The following is a 24,874-nucleotide window of genomic DNA, read 5'->3' as shown; positions in this document are numbered from 1 at the left end:
TTGGGTTGGTGTTTGAAAACTGAGGCCCAAAGCACTGGCCATAATAGTATCAGGATCTAAAGGATTCACCTCAGCTCTTCTAAAGTATTAGAGTCAACTGAGGCCACACACTTAGCAGTGCTTTAAGGTTTTCAAGTTGGGAATTGCCAAGGCGGTTCGTGCAGCTTTAACTCTTCTCCCTTCTCAGAAGCGCTGTGATAACCACCGGTTGTGCAAGTACAGTCTCAGTTCTGCATCTCTGCTTTGTTTGCCAGTCAGTCTGTTGCATAAAAGACATGAATGAAATGATGGCTCTTTTAGCCATCTGTGGTGACTGAGCAGATCTGGCCATCTAGAGCACTGTGGTGACTGAGCGAATTACAAAGCTGTTAGAAGAACTTGTGTATTTGGGAAATCTGAGCTTGCAATTGGACTCTATTTTAACAGGCAACAGGGAGTTGAATCAATATAAAAGACATTTGGGGATTGAGCATCCAGCTATGTCCCTGCACGCTGAGATGGCTGCGTGCGAATGGCCAGTGTCCTCTGTCAGCCTCAGAATGAGCAACCTGTGCTGAGGGGAACTCTCTGAGGGCAGATATCTTTGAATTTGAAGGCATGAATCTAAACAGTGAAGCCATTTTGTACTGTGAGGATCTCTTCTGATGCTGCCTTTGGCTGGAGGATTGTCCAGCAACTTGTTTACTTTGTAGGAGCCTGTTTACTTTGTAGGAGTTCTGCCTTGCTTTGTGTATTCAAGGCAAGTTGACCACGCCTGTGACTTGCTGATCTTTGCTTAGTCACTGATCCTCTGCCTTGTCTTGCAGCTCCTCGGAAGGCTTGCTGACGGGCAGTCCCTCCAGAGCAAGTCTGAGCTCTTGGCCTGCGTCAAGGCTCTTACAAGTAGTTCGCAGATTCTGGTTTGAGGAACTACTGACTGGGTTAAAGCATGCTGCTAGAACAGATGTTGGTGACACCTGAGGAGGAAATCCTCCTGCAGGAAGTCAGGGCTTTTAGCTGAGCCAGGACACCTGCGTGAGGCTTTATAGCCTAATAACCTCCTCTCCTGTGGAATGTGAAGGCCCTGGAGTGCTGCATATGGGGAAGGTTCACAGCTTCAGTGGAGCTGAACCAGCGTTCAGCAGCACTTTCCCTTTGCTGCTGACTGTCCTCTGCCACTTATGTCAGTGATGGAGCCATGCAAATCCTTCAGAAAAAAAAAAAATCTTTAAGAAATGTATGATGCTTCAGTTAGGAAATTTTCAGCTTGAAAAAAGGAAGTGTTACTGTTATCTCCTTAAGAACCACAACTTGTCAGTGTTAAGCTGACCGGCTAAGCGTGCAGCGCTGGTTATGAAGTTGTAGGGTTCATTATGTGCTGTTAACTGACTCTCTTTAAAAGAATGCTTCTAGGGCTGTTGGGAAATACATTCTCAGACGTTTCACCACTTATCCCGTGAGGCTACCACATGGCTGCAGTGGGGTTTGTGGATGTCTGTCTCTGCGCTGCTCACCAAATGCTACCAGCTACAAGCTTCTGATGAAACAAGGATGGGAACCAGAATTTCTGCATAAATTTGCTTTCCATTTCAGCTCCCTTGGGAAGGGGTAGAGATGAAACACAGATGGAAGAACACTCTTGATTCCTCTAACTATCCCCTGCCAGAGAGGCTTGTTCATGTGTAGTCTGGTTCTGTTACCTCACTGGGGTCCTGGTGCTTCCCTGGGGAGACTGTTTCACAAACTAACAAGCTTCATGACTAAGGATTTTCCACCAATCTGGTTTTGGTTTGTGTTTTTTTCCATGCCATTCCCCCTTACTGGTGCCTTCTACAGTCGTTCTGGTCTGTCTGCCTGCTGCCCTGCAGATGACAGCCTCTCTGATCCTAAGGGATTCTAAGAGTGTATTTCAATTACTGTTTGCTTTCTGGGGTTAAACCAAAGGCGGTAATTGGCAGCAGGGGTCCCTCACTGTGGCCTGAGAGTACCAGTAGATGTAGAATTTTTCTTTTCCCCCTCTTCCCCAGGTTCAGACACAAAGCTGCAGTACCCAGATCTTTGGAGATCCACAGCTATATGTTAAGGTGCTAAAGTTCCCTCTTCCAGCTTAGGGGAAACAGAGTGAATGAGCTGGAGATCTCTTCCTCACAGGGGGAGAGCTGTTACCTCCTCCTCGGGATTTCGTTTTTTGGGTAACATTAAACCTCTGGAGAAGCTGGTAGTTACGTTATGGTTGATTTCTGACAAGATCCTTGGTTCCTTTGTTCCCTGGGGAGGGGAGGTCTTGCTCTTTCCTGTTGAGCCAATTATACTGTAGATAAATTAACAGGGCTTCTTCAGTTTAGGAGATGCATAATGTAGTTTAATACCACCTGTTGCTGTTAAATGCTGTTATTTGTGGCATTTTCCTGGTTCCTTCAAACTGACAGTTTAAAATACATATACCTGTGTACTAGGTGTTCCTCCAGCTGGCTGGGGCATGCCTGAAACCACAGCGATGTTTGTAGGGCCCCAGTCTGGGTAGTATCAGCTCCACAGCATCTGCCTGCACTTGGCAGAGACGTTCCCAGTTACCAGGGCTGGCAGCATGCTTCGTGCGTTTGCCAGCTGACACTTCCAGGGCCTCTGCTGGGAACAGGCCGGTTTCTGCCCTGAGCCCGGTCTCCCTGGCAGCCTAGCTGTGAACCAGGTGTGATGCAGCAGGTGACAGCACCTTTCCTCTCTCCAGAGAGCTGCTGTCAGTGCTGTTTCCATAGGCGTAGGAGTCCACCACGGTTGGGAATGTCACCTCTGGTACAGAACAAAGAGCTCTTCAAAGCTAAAGTGATGCTGATGAGCTGGACTCCTCCCAGCAGAGGCATTGTCATGCAGCCACAAAACCAAGCTTTCAACCTAATTCATTTGTTTTACAATGATCTAAGCTGGGTACACAATCGCCTGTTCCTCACTTGCACTAATCTTTTCATTAACTCTTAATGAGGGCCTGGAGCTATTTAGATGGTATAGATATCATGGAATTCAAATAATCCACTTTAAATTAGTGGAAATTCAGAATTAATTAAAACTGTGAGAGGCAAGAAAACCCACCTCAAGTCATTTGGACCCAGCATAAATCAGTAGCTGATTCTATACAATTAGTTCAGAGTTGGGGCTCAAGCCATTTAGATCTGTCAGCAGAGCACAGCTGGGAAAAGCCCAGTTCTCCCTCAGGGGAGAACACCCCGAAGAAAATGGGGTGCCTAGGCCTCTCACTGCAGCTCTGCATGAGCAGGTTAGGAACTTCAGCCTGGCTCTGAGACTGCAGGTCTGCAGGTCTCAGACTGTGCCTTGCTCTCGCTTTCCCAGGGGTCCTGCCATGTCTGTAAGGAATCTGGATGTGCACTTCTGGTTGCAGGGCTGGGGTTTGTGCCTGCAGGCAAAGGCTCCAACACCAGAACAAGCTGAGAATTTCCTTTGAAGGCCTGCTTCGTAGAAGTCCTACTTGCAAAGATGCAAATGTGCATCAGACACGTGCTTAAAATCAATATGGAGTCTCAAAAAGTGTTCTTTGCACTCTAGGGAAAACAAATGTCTTTCAGAACAGTACTGCCAGCTGCAAATACAATAGGCACACGCTTACTCTGGATACCTACTGCTATCAATATGAAAAACAGACCAGATATGTTTGGCAGTCTTAATTTATTCAGCTTAAACAAATATTTTTTTAAAAAATAATCAATAAATAAAACAGACATCACCAAGGAAACACTATATTGAGTGGAGTACCATCAGGAACATTAAATAGAACCCCCACCGCAGCTTAAAGTAGCTCTCCACACCACAATGAAAGAACATTTTGTAAGGCCTAACTGTTAACAAACAAGACTGGCTGTTCTGTATGAACCTTCATGTATTTATAATGCCCTATTCATAGATGTAGGATTTGTCACTTTCTTTGCACAAAACGCTACTGTTGGAACCGGGGCTTTGTACATTATTTGCTTGCCATCGCTGGCAAAAGTGCTAAAATCATTTATCCAATCTTAGAGCAAGAGGGATGCTCCAAAGCAGCAACGATCCCTCAGGATCGGGATCAGGGGATTTCTCTGCCGGTTTGCTATGCCGTAGGCATAAGCTGCTACCAGCAAAACCGCAGCCCACCTGGCCCTCGGGAGTTCAAGTACAGCGAGTTGGCCGGTGCACTCTGTGAAGGTGAATGCGTTACTGCCGATCCCAAATCACATTCCCATCGAGTACTAGCCAGAGCCCCACTAAAGACGGGGTGTATTCAGTCTGTCAGACATTCCAGTTTCCCAGTTACCTTTGCCCTGTGGCAAACCATCGGGTTATTATTTTTTGTCAGGAAAAAAACAGTAATTATCCTGAAAACAAAGTCATCAGCTAAAGTGCAGGACCCCTGCAGTTGAGAAGTACACGTTCATTTGTAGACTCGCAACGTCAGCTTTAGCATAGCCTGTCAGCTTTAGCATAGCCCGTAAGGATTCTCCCCTATCCGCACGAATAGTAACAAGTTCAGTTTTGGAAAATAGTGCCTATAAAACTTTAGGTACGCTAACATCAACAGCACTTCAGTGAGGTTTCATGGAAAGGACAGAACAAATGCCCATTCTGCATCACTAATCCTGCATGAGAGAAGCATCATCCCCACCCGAGCTACGCCATCCTTCCGTGAAGTACAGACAGGAGCACAATCCCGCGAGCTGTACTTTGGCTACCAAGAAAAGAAGCACAAACCTTTAGAAAAATACAATGCAAGAAAAAATTTGAGATAAAAATATATACCTTTGGTTAAAAACCATCCCTTTAACAAGAGTCCTTTGTAACTCTGCTAGAACAAAAAAGCTTTGCTTCGACTGAACAGTAGTAAAAATTAGTTCTAAGCGCTTATTTTCTAACCCAAAGGACCCTTCTAAAACATCAGTTAATTTTTTTTTTGCAGGATTTACACATTTGATGTTCATTATTTATAGGGATCGTTATATTTGCAGCAATAAACTATACAAATTTTCCATGAAGAGAATGTTTGTAGCACAAGCTCCTCCACCAACAGTCTTTACAAAAAAAAGACTAGAAGTTCTTAATTAAAGAACCGTTGAAACATGTAGTTTTCTTCAGATACCGAATAGCCAAACTTCTTATAGAAATCCACATTTTTTGGCAGACACTCAAGCGTAATTTTGTAACAGTTCAGTCTCTTACTTAGCAACGTCAGGGTGGACGTTAAGCTGAAAAAGACAGAAAACCGAGGGTTAAATGAAATGGCCCTGAACGCTAGATCAATTAACATTTAATTAGATAAAGTCATCAGACCTACAATCCTGAAGTTTTATAGCACTCTGCATTTCCCTTCACTACATAGGATAGTTGCCATCCCAAGAAAAAAAAAAAAAAAAAGAACAAAGTACCAGCGTCTTGCAGGCAATTTTTTGTTACTGTTTTCAGAACCTCAGCTTGCCCTCTGCCAGCTGGCGATACCTTCTGGCTAAACTCTTTTCGCACGTCTGGCTGGGGAGGCTCTGCCCTGCAGCTAACCCGCAGAGCGAGAATCCTGCTCTCGGAGGTCTGGCGAGCAGATCTTTGCCAGCTTGTTGGCTGGCACCCAGCACCGTGCTAAGGTGGGGGGACAGAAACCAACTGGGTGAGGGCTTGCTGCCCGGCCTGGTGTTGGATGGCAACGGCGACGAAATACTTACAGTTTACCAAGCTGCTTTCCTCTGCACTCCCTGCTTACTACTACATCTTCTATCCTTCCTCTCTGTGGAAATACAGACAAGCGTTAGTCAAACAGAACACCGTTGTGTTAGTTACCCTACTGCACTACACTTCACACTTGGATTTTCTGCTGTCTGTTTAGATACAACTCCTCCAGCGGTCGACACGCTCGTAATGCCCCTTCCAGCACCCAGCAGGAGCTGTAGTCCCACCACAGCCTTTCCCCGCTGAGGGACTGGTATCTCCCTAGCTCCCTGTTTTCACACGTCTAGCTGGGACTCCACAGCAGCGAGATCCTCAGCCATCTGCTCCGTCAGAACCAAGCCTGACTAGTTCAAAAGCTCACTGGGAGGGAGAACAGGGCAGACATCAAATTGCTCTTTTTCCTTAGTAAAAGGAAGCTTTGGCTTTTCTTATTTAGCTGAGCACCCAAGGATGGGAGAGATTTTTAAAGTGCCTTTGTCACTGACTCAGCAGAAGGTACTTCATCACACAGCAACACCATAAAAATAAAATGCACGGAGTCTGGGGACAGGATCTTTCCTTCACTTTCCAGCTGCAGCGAGAGAATATACCTTTGCACAGGAGTGAGTGAACTTATGTTCTATCACCAGCGTTGCTGTAGCAACAATCTGTCCAAGATTTGTGTCTTCTATGACAGTAACGTAGTAATCTCCAGATCTCTTCATGTGCTCAAAGGTTTCTGTGGGAGCAGGCAGACAGCGGAACAGTCACTGTTAATCTCAGATTAAATTACTGCGAAGTCTAACACTTGCAACAGATTCTGAATGCAGATCACCGCAGGGTTCAGGATCACAAGGAAGATGTATGTGCCCAAGACCCCAGAACCTGAAAGCCCCGGAGTCAGACTAACACAGAGACAGAACCAGGAAAAAGCAGAAATTAAACAAATGCCTTTTCCTTAGCTGCCAAGAGAACCCTGCTTCCCCAGCGTCTCTGCAGATGGGCACTACGATGAAGGTGGCAGTACTTCTATGTCTTCTTACATCTCAGTCCAATCAGTGAAGCAAGCTGGACACTGTTGAGCTATGATCAAAGGCAAGCCTCTGCCTCGCTACTGGTGCTGCAATAATTCAACCAAAACAAGCCATCTCCCACAGTCCCTTCTGCCAGGTATCTAAAGCTCAGTCTCAAAAGCAGGTATACAATTCAGGCCTGCCCCAGCCAAGAAGCCCTTTGGGATAGCTGCAACTGGATCCAACGCTGAGTGCCAAAGGCTCCCTCAGGGGACCCAAACGAATAAATCCCTCTGGCATCGGGCAGTTGGGAGCCTCACACCCAAGTAGCTTTGCTGTCAGCATCAGTATCCTCTGGTTCCCAGCAACCTCTATGGAAATGCCAAGAAATAATGATATACTCACTGATAAACTGCTCTGGGCTTGCAACTCCAGTTTCAGTCAGCTGACCCAGAACCTTAAAAAAGCCTGTTATAAAAGAAGGGGGTGGGGGAAAAAAAACCAACCCTCAGTGAGGGACAGAGACACACAGTTAGCCCCAAATAGCACAGAACGACCAGACACGGCTGTTTGGAGAGTTCACATCCCCATGGCACCATCCAATTTGTTGTACGTAAAAGCCTGTGCTCTGTGCATTATAGAACTAGACTGTAATCTTAAAATCAAACATCCCGCCTTGAGCAATGCTGAAGGAGCAGCTAATGCATCAGCAGCAAACTGCTGCTTGAGTGCAGAAGATGCATACGATGCATAAGAAAGGAAAGTATAAGCCTGAAATTACGCATTATTAAGCTGTATGTTCAGAACACCCTTTTTATCCAAATTACAGAACTGAGGAAGTCTCCACGCACCAAGAAGAATGTGCTGGTTCACATTACTTTTATATTAAAGGGAACAGTATGAACAACTGTACTCCCTCTCCAAAGCTGTGGTGAATAGGAAGCTGTGGATTATTTGAAAGATTTGACTTGAATTTTAAGATTGGTTTTGAGGTTATTAAAACAGTAAAACCAATTTTGAGGGTCACCCAACACAGTACCAATCCACGGTGCCAAGTGCACAAATTCCTTACTGATAAAAATAACCCAAATCAGATAAAATGAACCATCCCAATCTATTGAGAGATCATGCAGAAATACATATTATCTAGTTCAGCACCCAGCTTTCGTTGATGATGATCATTAAACAGGATTCTACCTCGATTTAAATCAGCTGTGCAAAGTGGTCTCAAAACTAGGCCATCTCCTGGATCTAAAGGAGAAATAGCAGGAGAAAACGTCGTCGTGTTCTCACTCCAGTCAAGTTCATGCAGAATATTTGGGTCAAACATCGGTGTGTCGTCAGGCATCACGGTTGCAACAGGCATCATGGCTGCAACAGGTATTCTGGAACAGAACGCACACGGGTAAGGAACACTTTGGTTTGCTCTTGTTTTAATCTCTAAATATGCCGTTTCCCCTGGTTCTATCATGCCATGTGACGTTCCTCAGGGACGGAAAGGAAGGTGAATGAAACCAGAACTGTTGTTCACTTCATCTGCAATTGAAGCTACTCAACCTTCACCGGACTAGGCTGCCAGGTTAAACAAAGAGCACACACACCAATACTGTGCACATTATCTAAAGTCAACATACGTGGCATTTTTGTGTTCATCTGGGAAGTTTTTTCTCTTGGGAAAAAAAACCAACGCAGATGATAAGACATTGACTAGGATATTTAACTATAGCCCTCTGAAAAGGAAAGCACCTCACACTCTCAAGAAACCTCCCTAACATACTGTTCACTGAGTACAGAAGAGATCATTTGCATTAATGTTCCATTTAAATAGCACGCTTTTTTCCAACCAGTCCCATCACATACATATTTAGTATCTCAGCCAAGAGGCACTACATCACACACAGGAAAACACAGATGATACAACAGCCTGCACGCACGCTTACAGCCCGTACTGCCTTTCTCATGCACTCAGGTTCGCTCGGTGTATTTACAAAATCTAATGCCATCTCAGCTGTAAAGCGCAGTGCCTCATTGTCCATTAACAGGCAAAACGCAGAACTGCCAAGATGACGGTGAGACACTTGTTAATGATTAAAGAGAGATTTGGGAATCGTGTATTATTCGGAATTAGGGATAAAAGGAAACAAAGGGATACATTCTCCCAATTGCTAGATACAGGAAAATAATTCTTCCTTTGTCACCTGTGGAATACCTGGTCAGGTTTCTGGTATGAACAAGGCATATCATGGGAACTTCTCCTCAGACTAAGTTCTTTATATATCTTCAAATTAACTTAGCTGCACCGTAAAAGATACAGTAGTCGCACACTGTTGGACAGGCCAAATAAACATCAGAAAGAAAAATGTATTTGGGATGAATACTTTTCAAAATAAGACATCTTACAGCCCTGTTAAGCTGCCCAGAAAAGTACAGAGGATGTTAGCTACGAAGCATCTCGGCCTAACTGCAGCATGCAAGCCTCAAAACTGAAGGTGGCTCTGGAAACCCAACTGAAAAAGCTTCTTTAAAAAAAAAACCCAACGACAATTTTTTTTTTTATGCCACCTGCTGGTATACACTGCCCTTTAAATCCCCATTCTCATCTCAATCTTGCATATAAAAGTAAAAAAAATGCTGTTATAGCAATTAAGCAGCAATACAAATTCTCATCCCACATGAATTTTCAAAATGAAACAGTGGGAAAAATGAAGTGCAAACAAAACCACTTCTATAGACGGGAGAGTGAGAAGTGAGAATCCAGGTCTTCCGAGTCCCAGTCCTGAGCTTTAGCGATCCGATCACGCTGACGTGTGCGGAGGAGTGCAAGCCCATCGCCAGCGTGTTCATTATGTCACTGCTAAGCAAAACTGAAGTCTCCCTGGTTCCAGCAACACATTTGGTATCTCTGTTCCTAGATCTCCATTATTCTAATGTTGCCGTTACCCTGTCCCCTTACAAAGCCTTCCTAGAATTCATGAGTGTTCATAACAGCATTCAAATAGCATCCTGTACAGAATAAAATCTAATTAAGTTCAGCTCAGGCTTACCAAACATCAAGCACACACAGCAGTAGAAAAATCACACGCAGGGAATAAAGTTTTTGATACTCTTTGAGCAGTTAGTGACAAACCAAGAGTTATTTTTCAAACTACATCCAGCACAGCTGGAGCAGGAAGAAGTTTGAAGCTTCACGCATCTTCTGGAGTCAGGAATATGACTTACTCCATTGAAACGCACTGGCCAATTAAAAAAAGGATCAATGTACGGCAAGGAAGAAGAGCTCTGGCCTGTTCCGATGGGTGCCCGGGTTTCCCTCCCGGCCTGCTGAGCTTACTCCGAGGCCAGGTGCTGGCCCTGGTGCACCCCTGAAGCCTCCCCCGGAGCACCCCGGGCTCCCCACCCGTGGCGGGAGCGGGACGGGGCCGTGCCAGCTCCCACGGGACACCTTCGGCCCCTCTCGCCCATCCCACCTCCCTCCGCTCCGCTCCGGGAAGCGGGCGGGCAGGCAGCACGGCACGCCTGGGGTCCCCCCGAGCTGAGCCGCCTGCCCCAGGGAGACCCCCCCGGGGGGTGCTCGGCCAGACCTCCGCCGGCTCCCCAGCTGCGGGGGACGGGCCGACAGAGCCCAGCCCTGCCCCGAAGGGCCAGAGACAGCCCCGCACGGCCCCGCGGCGGGCTCCCCACCCGAAGGAAGCAGCCGCCCGGGGAGGGCCCACACACGGCCACGCGCGGCCCCTCAGCGGGGTCCCCACAGCTCCCCTCAGCTGAGGCAGCCCCCGGGCGGGTCCCTCACCCCACACCCGGCCCCCGAGGGGGTCCCTCACCCCACACCCGGCCCCCGGGGGGTCCCCGCAGCCCCTCCCCTCACGGGAGCCCCCGCGGCCCCCTCAGGCGGCGCCCGCCGCGGCCGCACTCACCCGCGCACGAGGCCGCGGCGCCAACTGCCGCCCGCACCGGCTCCGGCTCCGCCGCAGGCGCCGCACGGACGTGGCAGGGGGGCGGGGCCCGGCACGCACGCACGCCAAGGCGCAGCCAATCACCGCCCGCCGGCCACTCCCCGGCTCCTCGCGCCCGGAAACTCCGGGCCGCCCCCGCACCGGCCTTGCGACCTTCGGGAACGGCCCCGCCCCCACGCGCGGATTGGGTGGTGGGCGGTGTGACCACGCCCTCTCTCTGACAGAGGCCCCGCCCCGCCCGTCGCGTCGCGCTGTACCCGCCGAGGCGGCGCAAGATGGCGGGCGATGCTCGGCGGTCGCTGCCGCTGCCCGGCCTCAGCCCTCCCGCGGAGCCCCCCCCTGCTACCCCCCGGCCGCAAGGACCGTTTCACCCTGGCGGCAGCTCCGGTGGGCTTCGGCAGGAGGAAGGGTGAGGGCAGCGAGGCCGGCCGGCCGGGCCTCAGGCTGGTGGGGAGCCAGGGTGCGGCCCTGCTCCTCCTCGGAGGCGCGAAGGCTGAGGCGTTTGCCGTTCCCTGACAGGGTTTTGGCGCCTGGAAGAAAATCCCTCGGTATCTCTGAAGTAGCGTCCCCCCAGGAGCGAGGCGAGTGGCAGGGGAGCGGGCAGTGTCCCTCAGCACAGGGAGCGATTTCCCCTTCAGTGGGGTGTGGGAGCCCCACTCCTCGCAGCACGGTTTGGGGGCCGTCTTTGCAGGATCATGCCTTCCTCTCATCCACGCCTGCTTTCTCTTTACAGCTTGGCGGGTTTTTTTTCAGCCAGCTGCCATTCCCATCAAGATTTTGGACTTTCTTCTGGGGCAAATGTAAAACTGAGGCCCAGACCATGTGAGGTCAGTGAAGATCCGTGTGACGCTTTTCAGAAGCAACAGATCACTAGGCAGCCTGCAGGGTGTAATTGCTGGCTGCTCTGTGTAGGTTTCCCTGCGTTTTCGCTGGGGTTTGGCCTCCGGAGTCCCTCCAGGAGGCTGTGTGATGGCTTTGGAGGGCTGCTCTCTTTAATCCAGATCTGGGCACAGCTCAGGAGGGGCTCACGGGTACCTGTGGAGGGACGGCTCAGAGGAGAGGGCTGTACAAAGCTTCTGCTTTCTCCTGAGGAATTGCAGGTGGCAGCAGCTTTTGTCATGAAAGCATCGCTCACATTGATGATTTTCATCTCTGGGGGATTGTTTTTGGAGGCTCCGTCACTCCCCTTGGACAAGACCTGCTGTCCTGTGCCGGGATGGGCCTTGTTCAGCCTCCAAGGCTGGCAGGGGGCATAAGTGAGGGTTTTTCTTCCTTTTCAATAAAAAAAAACAACTTGGAGATCTTCTTGAGAGGCTGTTTTATAAATAGCTGAGGTCAAGGCACGCACATAGCATGGAGCAGGAGGCCTGCTGAACAAGATAATTACACAACATGCTTCTGAAACATGATTTTAATTTTCCATGTTTCTTCCCCCTGTTACTTTACCCTCAGAATGAATCACTCACTGTTCCCATGGCAACAATCAACATTACTTAGTTTTTTACTTCTTCGGGCCCAGAGTGACCAGATGACACACGCCAACCTCCCTGGGCTCAGGCACACCCAAAGTCTGGGGGCGATGCTCGCCCCAAGCTTGTCCAGGGCTGGGGGCTGCGTGGGTGAATCACCGCGGCTATTAACCTCTTGTTGCAAGGGAAAGGCACAGTGGGTGTGAGCTTTCCCCTCCCCGTTCCTTCTCTATTTCCTTTGTTTTGAGGGATTAAGAGGAGTGGGAAGGTCCCATCCATGCTAAAAAATGAACACCATATCCTGCTTCCATGCGCGAAAATAAATGGGGAAGCACTGCTTTGGCTGGTTAGATGAGGAAACTGGGAGCGTGGACACATTTCCACTGCGTGAAAAATGACAGACCAGGATATAGCTTAACTCCCTCCACGGTGCCTTTTTCTTAATGGAAAGATTTTATGGATGTGAGGTAGATTTTGCATTTTACTGAAGTAACTGTGAAAAGTTGTGACTTTTTAAAAACAAAATCATGCCATAACAAGGCCGTGACCACATGGGGTCAGCCCAGTTCTCCCCACTGAGGCTTGGAGCAGAGGTCCTGGGCCTGCATGGGGAATATGGCAGTTTTGGACAAGCCTTATCCAGATACGTCCTCCCAGTTTCTGGCAGTCAGCTGTGTAGGGACATCCTGACCCAGAAGGTACATCTGGCCTGTGGTATTTAATAGCCAAACAGCACTATCCTCCGTGTGTGTATCTCAGCTTCTCACCTCCAGAGCTCCCACTCTGCCACAGCATAACGTTGCAGAATGAAGAAAAAAAATCCTTTGGTTTGGTTAAACCTCTTGCCCTGCCCCAGCAGAGCTGTTTTTGTTATTCCTGGAGATCAGTCCTGTCCTATTTACTACCACAGGTACTGACTTCAGCTTGGCTTGAGGACAGAAACCTTTCTGCACGTGGATTTTGTAGCAGCATGAGTCTAAACCAGAGCAGGGAAATGATCTGGACGGAAAAAAACCTTCCCGAGGAAAGGTGAATTTGCCAGGCTGCGGGTGGAAGTGGGAACAGACCTTCAACTGGGTTTGCAAGCTGAGAGCAAAGAAACCTGCCCCGACGGAGGGGCTTAAACTGAACAGTGCCTCTGTCAGCACCTCTGAGACCCTCTTCCATTTCAGGAACCCAGAGACATTTTGGAGAAGAGCTGCTGTCGTGAGGGCATTAACCTCTCACAAAGGTTTGCTCTTTACACCCTCCCAGAGCCCATCCAAAACCCTCCGGCAAAACCTGGGCCAACCGCACAGGCAGGGCAGAACGGGGCCAGCTGGTTTTCAGCTGCCCCCCCTCGCTGTGCAGTAAGTTTTAAGCTTTTTCTCTGATTTTAACCACATTGGAAGGAGGTGGTGGTGCTCTTGTGGGCTTTTAAAGAAGTGGCCTATGGGGAAGGACTGGATTAGTGTACCCAGCAAGGGGAAACTGGATCAGGGCTCAGCCACTTTGTGAAGGCTCCTGAGAGTCCACGCATGAAACAGGCTTTGCTTCTTACTGAAAGCTTGGTGAAAGGCACGTGGCTGCTGATGAGCTCTCACATCTCCTTGAGACATCTCCAAGTCCCACCCGGTGACTTTTTAAAGGTCAAGTGATTAGGGCCAGCAAGGATTCACAGCAGCCAACAGATAAATCTCCACGGTACCTCCGAGGCCAGGATTTGGTTGCTAAAGAGCAAGGGGAAAGTTGAAATAACACATTTCCACTTGTGTCACGGATGCGTTCATCTCCTCTCTGCTGGTTCCACTGCGGCGTATTTTGTTGCAGAGGAAAAAAAAAAAAAACCAGCAAAGTGATATCCTCTGGCTGCTCTGTATTTGCCAGCACTGGAACAAGGCGGTCACAAGGCAGGGAAATTGCAAATTCGTGACTGTGGGACAGTCAGAAAGATGGGAAAGGAGCCATGCACTTGTTTGATGTAAATGTCTGAGTCTGAAACACACCCTGCTTTACGAGGAGACAAAAAGCGCTCTCCTTTCCTTTGGCTGCATGACACAGGGCAGTAAGAACGAATAAATCCTTGCCACAATAAAATTGTTTACATTCTGTTTTGGAAACAGATGCTCGGGGCTTGGTATACCTAGGGACCAGCCTCTTTGATTCTTTTTAACCTCTCGTAGATCGGGCTATATCCAGCCACCAATAAATCCTGAGCGGTGAAAATGTCTGCAGAAGAGCTGCATAAACCAGCTCCAGGCACCTGGATTTCACAGAGGACCCAGCACCCGCTTAATCCCCATCTGTTTACCAGAGGAAAGAAAGATGCTGCTGTGTCTCCCCAAATGTTGCCCGTGGATGGATAACGAGAAACTAAATACCTGCTCAAACTTAATAAAGTCATAGGGGAAACCTGGCAGTCTTCGGCAAAGCTCTGCTGCCATCCAGATGGCCGCCTGGGACCTGGGAAATGGTATTTCTTTGGGGTTTATGATAGTGTTAGTGCAGTTATGAAAGAATTGCATCTGGACCGTGTCTGCCTCGCTGGAAATAATTATCCCATCTTTAGTCGAGAAGCCAAATGTAATTTAACCGCAGGGGAAGGGGAAGTGTTAGGATCCGCAGGTGTGTCGCAGCCCCCTGCCCCAGCCGTCGCTTTCAGAGGGAAGCAGAGGCTGCCCCTTGCGGAGGCAGCCCCAGCCCGCTGTCTGCGGAGGCTGGAATTAGTGCGTGTTTGTGTCTTCAGGTTTTCTTGTCTCTCCTGCCCACGGCCCAGGAACACTTTTTTTTTTTTATGGAGAAAATCCCCACCTGAGGTTAACAGCATTGCGCCTCGTTAATACTCAAATATCCTGGCTCGGAGTCCAAGTCAAGGCTTAAAAAACATGCAAAAGCAGCTCCAGCAAGAAACCGATTTATTGCCATCGCCTTCCTTTGGATGTGACTATTTTATGAGAAGTAAAATAGCATCAGCTCACCCCCAAAAACTGGAGCTGGGGTCAGATCAAGCACGGATCCATCCTCGAGCTGAGAAATAGGGAACACAGCCTAAATGGTACTTCTGATCCCAAAGTGTCCCGAGCCTGTGTGCAGCGGGTAGGAGGGTGCGTGCACTGCAGGTAACTCCAGAGATTTACGGTCTCTGCAGGTAAAAGGACATTTTCTCATCAGCTGCAGGCAGAGCACTCCGGATGACAGATCTCCCCAGCCTTCCAGTACAAAATGAGCGCACTGTGGATTCGATAAACTGTTTTCTCCAGATGGATTAGTGAGTACATAATAGCTTTTACCTTTTTCCCTTCCACCAAATACAAGCTGGTGGCACCAAGATGGCATTTATCTAGTGACTGTCTCTGCAAACGCGCTGTCTCACCCGACGTCCCATCAGTGGGCCAGTCAAGAAGGACCTTCCTGTATTTCCCAAAGGTTGTATTTCTATGAGCTCGATTAAATTCAGGATCAAAGTTGCCTCAAATGAAATACAGCTCTGATCTCTTGTCCTCCCCTTCCATGGATGCTGGGGGATACGTTTAAGGGACAAAACTGACCTCTCTGCAGCCGTGGGGCAGCCGGGGTTTGGGTAAGGGTGAGCGTCCAGCCTGCACCATCGGGTCATCTGAAACCTGAAGGCAAAATCACCGCCCTGGTGGGATGAGCAGCGGGAAGGGCTTTGGAGAGGAGCCGTACAGGAGGGACCTCTCGCACCCTGGTTGTACGTGAGTCCTGGCACGGCAGCTCTGCTCATGGCCGCCCTGGCCGAAGGCTCTGCAGCAGCCCCAGCAGAAAAGCCTTGGCACGTCCCTCGGCAGCCGGCTGCCGGGACAAAGCGTGCAACAGTTTGGAAGTAAGTGGTTAACAACCGGCTGAGCCAGGAGCAAGGGGAGGATTTACCTGCCTGGCTGGACCCTGCACTGTGCTGGGGAACATGGGGCCTGGGAAGAAGCACACCCTGAATCCGGGCAGCCGAGCAGGCAGAGGACGATATTGCCGGGCAAGCCGCTTGGTAGGCTTGATCTCTGTTTATCCATCGCGGTGGAAATGCTTTATCTTCCATCTGGGCTGCACTGTGCAAGCAGTGATAAGAGGTGGTTGTTAAACAGAAGCTGAAGCTAATGTTCCCTTGGCCTCCAATTTCCAAGGTTACAGAGAAGAAAAAAAAAACCCAGCAGCTGATTCCCATGCCCAGAGCCGGCACAGTGTGGGCAGGAGTCCCGCGGGAAGGGCAGCGGGGCTGAAGCGAGCAGGGCCTGAAAGAGGCTGAGCAGCCGGTTGGCAAAGATGGGGGCCTGGGAGGGACGGGAGGAGAAAACACGTCTGGTTTCTCAGAATTGCACGGTGGTGACTGCTGGCCGCCTGCTCACGCCTGGAGAGGATCAACAAGGCCGTGAAAACTTCAATAGTCTGCTAAGGTCTCTGGATGGGCTGTGCCGAGGGGGGCTGCTCCTGCGCGGTGCTCCCACCTCCCCTGCTCGGGGTGATGGTCCTCCTGGACACCAGCCAGAGCTGGTGGCAGCCGGTGAGCGCTGGGAAAAGGTACCACAGTTTGTGCCAGTGGCTTCACCCCATCCATCCATCCTTCCAGCCATCCTTCTCGCCATCCAGCCGTCCTTCCATCCATCCATGCCTGCCTGTATTCATGTCCTCCATCCCTGAACCCTCTGTGCTGAGGTTCAGCTAGATGCAGGCAGGAGCAGGGCGAACAGTCCCAGATTTCCCTCCGAAGGAACCCCCTCTCCCATTGCACAGGGTGGGGAGACTGTGGCCAACCCACCCCGAGCTCTGGTGGAGCTGGTCCTGGCTGGAGATGGGCAGAGGGTCTGGATGAGACAGGAAGCACTTTCCAGCTCTTACCATCTCTGACGAAATTGCAGATGGATCTGCTATTGAAAAAAAAAGAGAAAGAAAGCCAGAGCGTGTGGGTGTGGAGAACAAACTCTCAGATTTGGGGGGTATTTTAGCACTGGGTGTATTGCAGCACTGGGAGGGGGACCGTGACAAGATGTGTTTGCTCTGATTTCCCCACCAGTTTGGAACTTGTTGTGTGGCCCACCCACAGAGATGTCTGTGCCCTAGGAAGTGCTGGGGAGGAGTGAAACTCCAGGTGTCAGCAAGGAAATAACAACAGAGGGAAATGCCCTGAGTGAAGGACTCAGAGAATCGCCCGTGGGATGGCCACGAATCTCGTGTGTGAAACCAGAGAGTGGCAATTGGTCCTGGGGGTGGAAAGGGACAGCTAGGCTTTTGGATCCGAGCTGGCTGTAGGCTCACTGAGCACTGACGGTGGCTGATACACCCATGGAACCGAGCATCGTGCCACTGCCACAGCGAGCCATGGCCTCTCTGGTGTCCTGGGGCCACCTGCAGCAGGGCCATCTCCATGTCCAGGCAGCGATCCCTCCTCGGTCCCAGCCGGCAGGCGATGGGGAACGTGCTTGGCCGTGCCACAGTCGCCCGTGGCCCGTCTCTCCTGGCCGTTCCTTTTCCCTCTAGGTGGAGTTATTACACATCAGATTTCGTCTCACTCCACGTCCAGACCCGCTCCCGCAGAGCAGCTGGGCGGGCGGCGAGGTGCCTGCCACCCTGCCTGCACCCTCATCGCCTGGGCGCTTCCCAGGAGTTTAATGATGTGAATTTAACAAAGCCCAGTGTGTCTTCAGCTTACGCCTGCGTGTTGCACGCGTGGGATGGGAAGGATGAGCTGTGCTCTGGGTGTGCATGGGCAGGGGAAGGACGGAGGTCACTCCAAATGAAATGAGAGCGGTAATGCAGGGACGTACCGTGGGCTCTGCGGAGCATCTTTCCTTAATTCTGCTTTACGAGCTTCTCCTCCTTCCTCTTACATTGTGGTGCTGTTGGAGGGGAGGGAGGGGAGGCAGGAAATCCTGCAGAGCTATTTTTGTACTCTGGATTAATTAACGGCATCATTAAGGGGCCGGGATTGGCTTGGCCGCAGAAGGACAATTTGGGAGGTGTTGGTTCCAGATGTGCTTATTCCCAGGCCGTGTGGACCTCTGAGATAGCGCGGGGTTTGGCTGCGGGTGCTGGGGAGCAGTTGGGGCCGCACTCTGCACCGCGCTGTGCTCAGGGGCAGGTCCACCCTCGGGGCAGCGTGGCCCTTCGTCTCCGCCACGCGCTGCTGCTGCAGGGCTGGGAGGGTCGGTCTGCTCATCTTTTAGGTTATTGAAAATATTTTTCTTTTCTTTTTTCTGCAACTTCACATAAAAGAAAAAGATTAGAAGTGCTCGCCTGGTGCTCTCCCCGGTGCTCAGCTTCCCCCACCAGCGACGTTCCCTGCTTTCAGTGTCTCTTCCAGGATCCGGCACTTCAGTGCTTTTGAAGATTTAACACCCCTCTCCCCCCGCCCCGTCATTTCCCTGTTGGTCTCAGACAAGTTCCCATCCGCTCCTTCTGTTTATGGGAAGGGGAAAACATTCAGGAGATAAAACAGCCGCCCCCAGCCATCACCCGGACCCTGCGGCGGGGCGGCTTGCCATCGAGTTCAAGGGGAGCCCCTCAGCTATAAGGCCGTGTCCTTTGAAGCGCCTGACGCAGGATTTTCAGCTGTGAGACGATGTGAATCAGATGTGGTCCCTCCAGACATCCATCCAGATGGGGCACAGCGCAGTCGGGGGCTGGAACTGGCCTCGGGGCAGCTCTGTCCCTCTGGCAGGATGGGCAGAGATGGGGACACCTTGGGGTCTGGGCTGGCTGAGGGTGTTTTTACCGTGTGTTTGCTTTGGGGGGCATCTTGGGGTGTTTGTCATCGTGGGGAGAGCCAGGCAGAGGGGACGGGCTGGTCTGATCGCCAGGCCAGGACCCAAGCTCTAGGTAGGGACATCTATTTGGGTTGTGTTTGGTCTCAGACCTGTTGCGGTGTCCTCCCTCATCCTGCTTTGCTTGAGCCTGGCCACGTCCCAAGCGCCCAGCGTTACACCTAGAACCTTTCCAAGCCTTTCTGGGCTGCTTCTTTCCAGGTTTACCATTCCCGAGAGCCCTCCTCACCCTCGCTGCCTCGTCAGGGCAAAAGCAAAACACCCAAAACTCTTTCCTCAAGATCACCGATAGCGAACAGCAGCTCTTCGTTTGCCCTCCTGCCTAAATCTGCTGAGAGCCATTAGGGAAACGAGGAACGTGATTTTTCCCAAGTGTCCCAGGCGAGGTCTGGCCGTCTCTGCCACCTGGGAGAGACAATACACACAGTTACTGCGGGAAGGGGCAAGGGAAGGCTTCACCACCTCTAAACAACCAGAAAGTCCCCTGAATGCATTGCCTGACCCAGGTAGGACAGTTGGGGTGATGAGCCCCCCCTCCTGCTCCCGGGCTGGATGTGGGGAGCACGGCCGGGGCTTGCTCCAGCCTTGCCTGGCTGGGATAAGGTTCTGCGGCTTGCGTTCGGGATGCTGGACATCGTGAGTGCAAAAGCCCTAAGAGGAGCACGGAAGGAGAGGAGCCCTGTGGGGAGGTGGCTGGGGGCCGGTGTAGATGCCTGGGAGCTGGCTGCTGGCCTTGCCCCTCTGCTTTCCGCCCCGGGCGAGCAGGCGGCAGAGCCAGCTGGGAACGCGGCGGCGAAAGGTGCGAGCAGGACTTAGACGGGCTTATTCTGCGGGGACCAGCACCTCGTCTCCCGCCGGCGTGCCAGTGGGGCAAAGCTAACACCTGAGCTCAGCGGCAGTGCCCTGCCCGGGGATTAAGGAACTGCACGAGAGGAATAACAGAGCTGCCGTTGTCCCATCCTGCAAGGCCTGGCCAGCGCAAGCCCGGTTTGGAGGGCAGCGCGGAGACATGGGGTGCCTCTCCCCAGCCAGGCCAAGGGATTTCGCTTTCTCCAGGCACCACCGCAATTCCCCCGTGGCCCCTTATGCTTGCCCCCCGAGCTGATCCAGATCCTCCCTCTGGAACCTGTCCTCCCTCTGGGACAAGGGACAAAGGGGAGCAATTCCCAGCCGGGATCACTGGCGTGAGTCAAATTTCTAACCCAGATCCTCTCCCATTTCTTTTACGCCCCCTTTCCCAGGCAGGAAATCAAAGCCCAGCTTGCTCATTAGGGGCTGACCAGCTGCTGAGCAAAAGCCAAAAAAAAAAAACCAAACCAAAAAACCCAGAGCAAATGTTTTATTTGCACAAACTGCTGTTTTCTCAGAGGAGGGGGAGTGGGAGTTGTCCAGCCAGAGGCTTCCCACCAGCTGGGGATCTGCGGCTTCGCTGGGAGCCGACAGCGCAGGGGAGCTCCGTTTCCAGGTCTTTGTCTTAACTACGGATCAAAGGGAAAATTTTCCGAATGATTTCAGTATCTGACAGGTTCTTGCATATTTAAGTCACTTTAAAATATGGGGTTGGCCTTTCTGAGTCACTTGGGCTCTAGGAAAATATTTTGATGCTCCTGTATCAGGCTAAAAAAAGAAACCCCTCCAAAGTGCAAACGCTGCAGCCTCTTACAGGGATCAGATAAAATGCTGATCAAACCGATGTAAGGTCCCCACCAGCTTTTTCGGGGTGAATTTGGCACGTTGGGGTTTTTTTAAATTCTTCTTAAACTGGCGTTTCCTATCCTCTCCCTCCCCAGCCCACCGGCACGGTTCCTCCAGGCGAGTTTTCGGCTCCTGGTGTGGGGAAGGTCTGGGGTTGCATCCCCGGGGCATCGCAGACCCGTGGCCTCGATAACACCCTGGGAAAAGTCCCCGTTTGCGTTCTGCAGTTACGAAAACCAGACGGGGGAGCTTAAGAGAAACCAAAGGAGCAGTTTCTGGTGGGGGGGAGACTCAAGCCTGAAATATGTTGAACAGCTGGAGGGATGCAGGGGATTTCAAAGGGAAGGCTGGGATGGCAATCGAAACGGGAGCAGGCGCAGGGCTGGGCTGCCTGGACCGCATTGCACTGGTGCTTACGGGAAAAGATGCGAGCGGGGAGGCACTTTTTTTTTTTTAATCTATAACATCCAGCAGATATTTATAGATCTTTTATCTCTTTAGTGCCTCGGTGCCACAAATAAAAGCATACAGCACTTTTATGGTACTTAAAGCAAACAAATAAAAACCCCACTGGTTTCCAGAAAGGTTTTGAGCCATGCGAGCGCAGTTCACCGATCAGTCTGAATTTAATTAGACTGATGAAACCGCTCCTGCCGTCCAACTTGGTGCCGCTGCCGAGGGCTTTGGCTCTTCACCATCCTTTCCTACATCGCAGGCGAGGGTTAACACACCCCTGGTAATACACCCAGGAAGCGAGGGTTTCTCAGCAGCCTGAGCCAAGCAGGCACCTTGCATCCGCATGTGGTTTCGTCTCCGGGCCAGATCCTGGCTGGCAGTGGCGACGCCTGGTCTGGGTTTCCTGCATCCCCGGTCACCGCTGGATGAATCCCCAGTGGCCCTGAGTGCCCTCGGGGTTGCCCGGGGCCCCTCTCCTCCTGCTCACGCTGCACGTGGGGCAGGTCAGGGTGAAAGATGCTGCTGATCCCAGCCCAAGCTGGGCTCCCGGCCCCTGATGTTGACCAAGCGAGGGCCTTGGAGGGGCCGGACGAGGCAGGGGAAGGCACTCGCATCCCCCGGGGTGCGAGCACCGGCAGTTCGGGAGCTGCCTTTGCACCCAGCTGACCCCGGGAGCTGGCGCTGGCCACCTGGGAGCCCCTTCCTGGCCCAAAGGCTGGAAAGTCCCCAACGTGCTTCCTGCAGGGCTGAGAAGCTGCAATGACTCATCTGGCTTGGTTTTACTACCAAGGAAAAGCCCTGCTGCCCGGGGTGGCTGTCCCATGGGCGACAGCTTTCCCCCTGCACCCTTGGAAACCAGCCCTGTGCTCCTGCGTGTCCCGATCACGGGCAACGACCTTGTTTGGGGTCGGTTTGTCTTATTGCCCCCCAAAACCAACGGCTTCTCCAAATGTCCTCTTTCCATCGAAAATGTCCAAATGTCCGATTGTCCATCCAAATGTCCTCTTTCCATGGCAGCGGGATGTACGTCCATACCCAAGCCGTGCAGCTCTCACCCCCCGCCCTCCCTGCAGGCGACAGCCCTGTTTTGGACATATTTCTTTTTTGCTTTGGGTTTAAAATCCCCATGGATCTGCGAATCTCTCCCTGCTACAAAACTCTGCCGTTCCTGCTTTAAAACCGCTATGTGGCTTGCCCATCTGCACGGTATTAAATTACTTGGGGCTTAAAAAGCTGTATGAATCCTAGCCGACACCCCAGCCGATACCTTGCTCAGACAGGCATGCAAATCCCCTGCGTGCATGAAGTGAAGTGGTTTTTCACCCTGGCAGCCGGTTTGCATCAGTACCTTTCGGTGAAGTGATTTATTTTTTCCTTCCCTCCCCCTTAGAGCAGACTTTTTTTCCTTCCCCCCCTCCTTAGACCCCCTTAAGTCCTTAGAGCAGAGTCAGCAAGGCAGGAGCATCCATCCCCCGGCCCTGCCCGCTGTTGTAGGGCTGGAGTAATCCCGACTTCAGGCACCTCTGCCGCTTGTTTAGGTTAAACTGGGTTTTAAGCAGCCCTGTTGGCTCTGAACCTCCCTCCTCATCATGCGCTTACCAAAATAGTTGGAGATGGTAATTTTTTGTGTTTGCTTTTTTTTTCCCCAGGGCAGCCACCAGTTTGTGGGTGCCAGACAGTTACTGCTCTTCCTCCCCCAGGCTGAGTCACCCCACGGGGCTGCGGACACCCATGGGCTGGTTTCTCTTTGGTTTTGTTTTTGTTTTTAATTTGGTTTACTTTTTTTGTTTACCCAAAAGGGTCAACCACAGCCAGATTTCATTGTGTCAGCAGAACAAACCTCCACATCTCCCTTCAGCTGCGGGAACTGGGATTTGCATTGCCTTGGCTTGCCAAGACCCTCCTCATCCTCCCGTTGTTGGCTTCAATGCCCAAACACTCCCGAACCCACCCGGCCTCTGACACCTCTCCCCAGCACATCACTGGAAGCCCTCTGCACCCACCACATCCTGGTTGCCCTTTGACTCGGCGTCACCCACCAGCGATGTCTGAGGGCTACGGGAGGAGCAGCAGAGCAAACAGCTACGGTCCTTCTTGTCCTCACGCCGGCTTGCTGTCGCTGCTGCCCGTCCCTGGGGTGGGTCATCCACCCGCTCCCGTGGGCTCCAGCTCTTGCTGCCTCCCTCCCCGAGCCACCTTGCAACGTGCTCCTCCTGCTCCTTCCTCGCCCCCATGTCCGTCCTCGGCATGTGGCATTTCCCATCCGTGCCGGCCAGCCCGGCGCTTGCGATTAGCTTTGTGCTCTATTTTATCTGGTATTTCTCCAGACTTTAGGTAAACCACAGATTTTTTATTTTTTTTTTTTTAATCCCCCTGCCCCCTCCACTCCACCAGCTTATTTTCAGTTGCATCTTTTCATCCAAGGAGAAAGGAAAGACATCCTAGAAAACCCAGCAGCCTCCTTCGGATCACCTCGAAGCCCCCTGCGACCCCCTCGCTGCTTCCCAGCCTACTGCAAGCGCCTGCACCGCTCCCCGCTTCCCACCCAGCTTCTCCCGGCTCCTGTCCTCGGGGGGCCATGCGGGGAAGGGCTGTGGTTGAAAGCAGCCTCTGCCTTCCCATGCCCCTTCCCCGACCTCCTCTGCTTTTCTGCTCAGCGTTTCCTGCCTTTTTGCCTCCCCCAGCTGCAAAACCGGGCCCTGATTCAGCGTGGCAAGCAGAGCCTTGTAGAGGCGGTTGGGGGGTAGACGGACAGGACGACACATCTTCTCCCCCACCTTTCCTCTCCACGTTACACCTCCCCATCCCGCGTAACCTCAGGCTGTGAAATAGGAGGTAAATATTTTTCAGCGAGCCATCCCCATCACACACCCAGCTTCGGTGCTATTCCAGGCCAGGCACGTTTTTATTGCCGTGCCTCACCCGTTCCTGCAGCCAGCCAAAATCCCAGTGCCGCCTGCCAGGAGCGTGCACGCCGCTCCTCCGTTCGCGTGCATCCCGGCACCGCCTGGACTTGCCGGGCAGCCGGGAGCTGCCAGCACCCAAAAGAACAAGCCGCAGGCGTGGGGCAGGGCTGGGAGCATCCCTGGCACCTCCCGAGCACGCCTCTGCCCCGGCTGCCATTCCGTTTGCAGTGGGACCAAGGAGTGGGAGGAATGGCCCGGCACCATCAGGCCACCCCTTCCCCCTGCTTTTACGGAGCAAGGATGCAACCTGTCCAAGAGCAGGTGGTGCGAAAAACCAGAGGATCTGTTTGGGGAAGATGGGGAAATGCATGATTTCCTCCGAGCACCCGCCTGCGAGGGAGCACACTCAGCTCACGCCCGGGGAAGATGCTGCAGGCGTTGCTGTCGCCTGCCCCGCTCTGTCCCCCCGGACCCGCAGGCGCAGGCGACCAGCCGTCCTCGCCCGCCGCTGGCACCCCTTTCCCGTCCCTCCTCATCTCCCTCCGGCCCCGCTGCGGCTGTGCCGTGTCGGGGCAGGATCACCTGAAGCTGGGAGCTGGACCAGACGTGGCCAAGCAGCATCCCTGGCTCCTCTCTCGGGGTGTTTTTGGGCACGGAGCTCTCCCGTGGGCAGTGGGATGGTGCCAAGTGGGTGGGTGAATCCTGTGCAGGTGCCTCTGCCCGGGCAGCATCCCCATTGCCACGCAGCCGCAGCATCTCTGCTGCTTGCCGAGTCCCTGCTCCACGGGCAGCGGGGCGAGGGGCCTCCCTGGAGATGAACCCCATTTCATTGCACTGCGACTGAAAGGCTGCAATACAACCTTTTAAGCCCAACTTGCAAATAGATCCATTTTCCTTCTCACCAACATAACACGTCAGTAAGTTTGCAGCCTCAGTAAGTTTGCAGATGACACCAAGTTGTGCGGGAGTGTTGAT

The 24,874-nt window shown here is 52.0% G+C and overlaps 1 protein-coding gene and 1 long non-coding RNA gene across 2 annotated transcripts; one reads left to right on the top strand and one right to left on the bottom strand.

Moving 5' to 3' along the window:
* Positions 1–3,644: 3,644 nt before the first annotated feature.
* Positions 3,645–10,714, bottom strand: GNPNAT1 (glucosamine-phosphate N-acetyltransferase 1). The gene is made up of 6 exons (XM_072865408.1): positions 10,583–10,714; positions 7,866–8,053; positions 7,074–7,136; positions 6,267–6,394; positions 5,673–5,734; positions 3,645–5,204 (listed from the first exon to the last, which is right to left on the bottom strand). Exons 2-6 carry the CDS (start codon positions 8,035–8,037, stop codon positions 5,057–5,059), a joined length of 573 nt encoding a protein of 190 aa, XP_072721509.1. The 5' UTR covers positions 8,038–8,053; positions 10,583–10,714; the 3' UTR covers positions 3,645–5,056.
* Positions 10,715–10,886: 172 nt separating this feature from the next.
* On the top strand, positions 10,887–11,448 carry LOC140653368 (uncharacterized). The gene is made up of 2 exons (XR_012043098.1): positions 10,887–11,202; positions 11,355–11,448. It is a non-coding gene; the product is annotated as an uncharacterized lncRNA (long non-coding RNA).
* Positions 11,449–24,874: the final 13,426 nt, after the last annotated feature.

The sequence above is a fragment of the Ciconia boyciana genome, chromosome 6 (assembly GCF_034638445.1).
Source record: "Ciconia boyciana chromosome 6, ASM3463844v1, whole genome shotgun sequence".
Classification (NCBI taxonomy): Eukaryota; Metazoa; Chordata; class Aves; order Ciconiiformes; family Ciconiidae; genus Ciconia; species Ciconia boyciana.
Note: the sequence above shows the minus strand (reverse complement) of the source record. Positions and strands in the feature narration are given on the sequence as shown.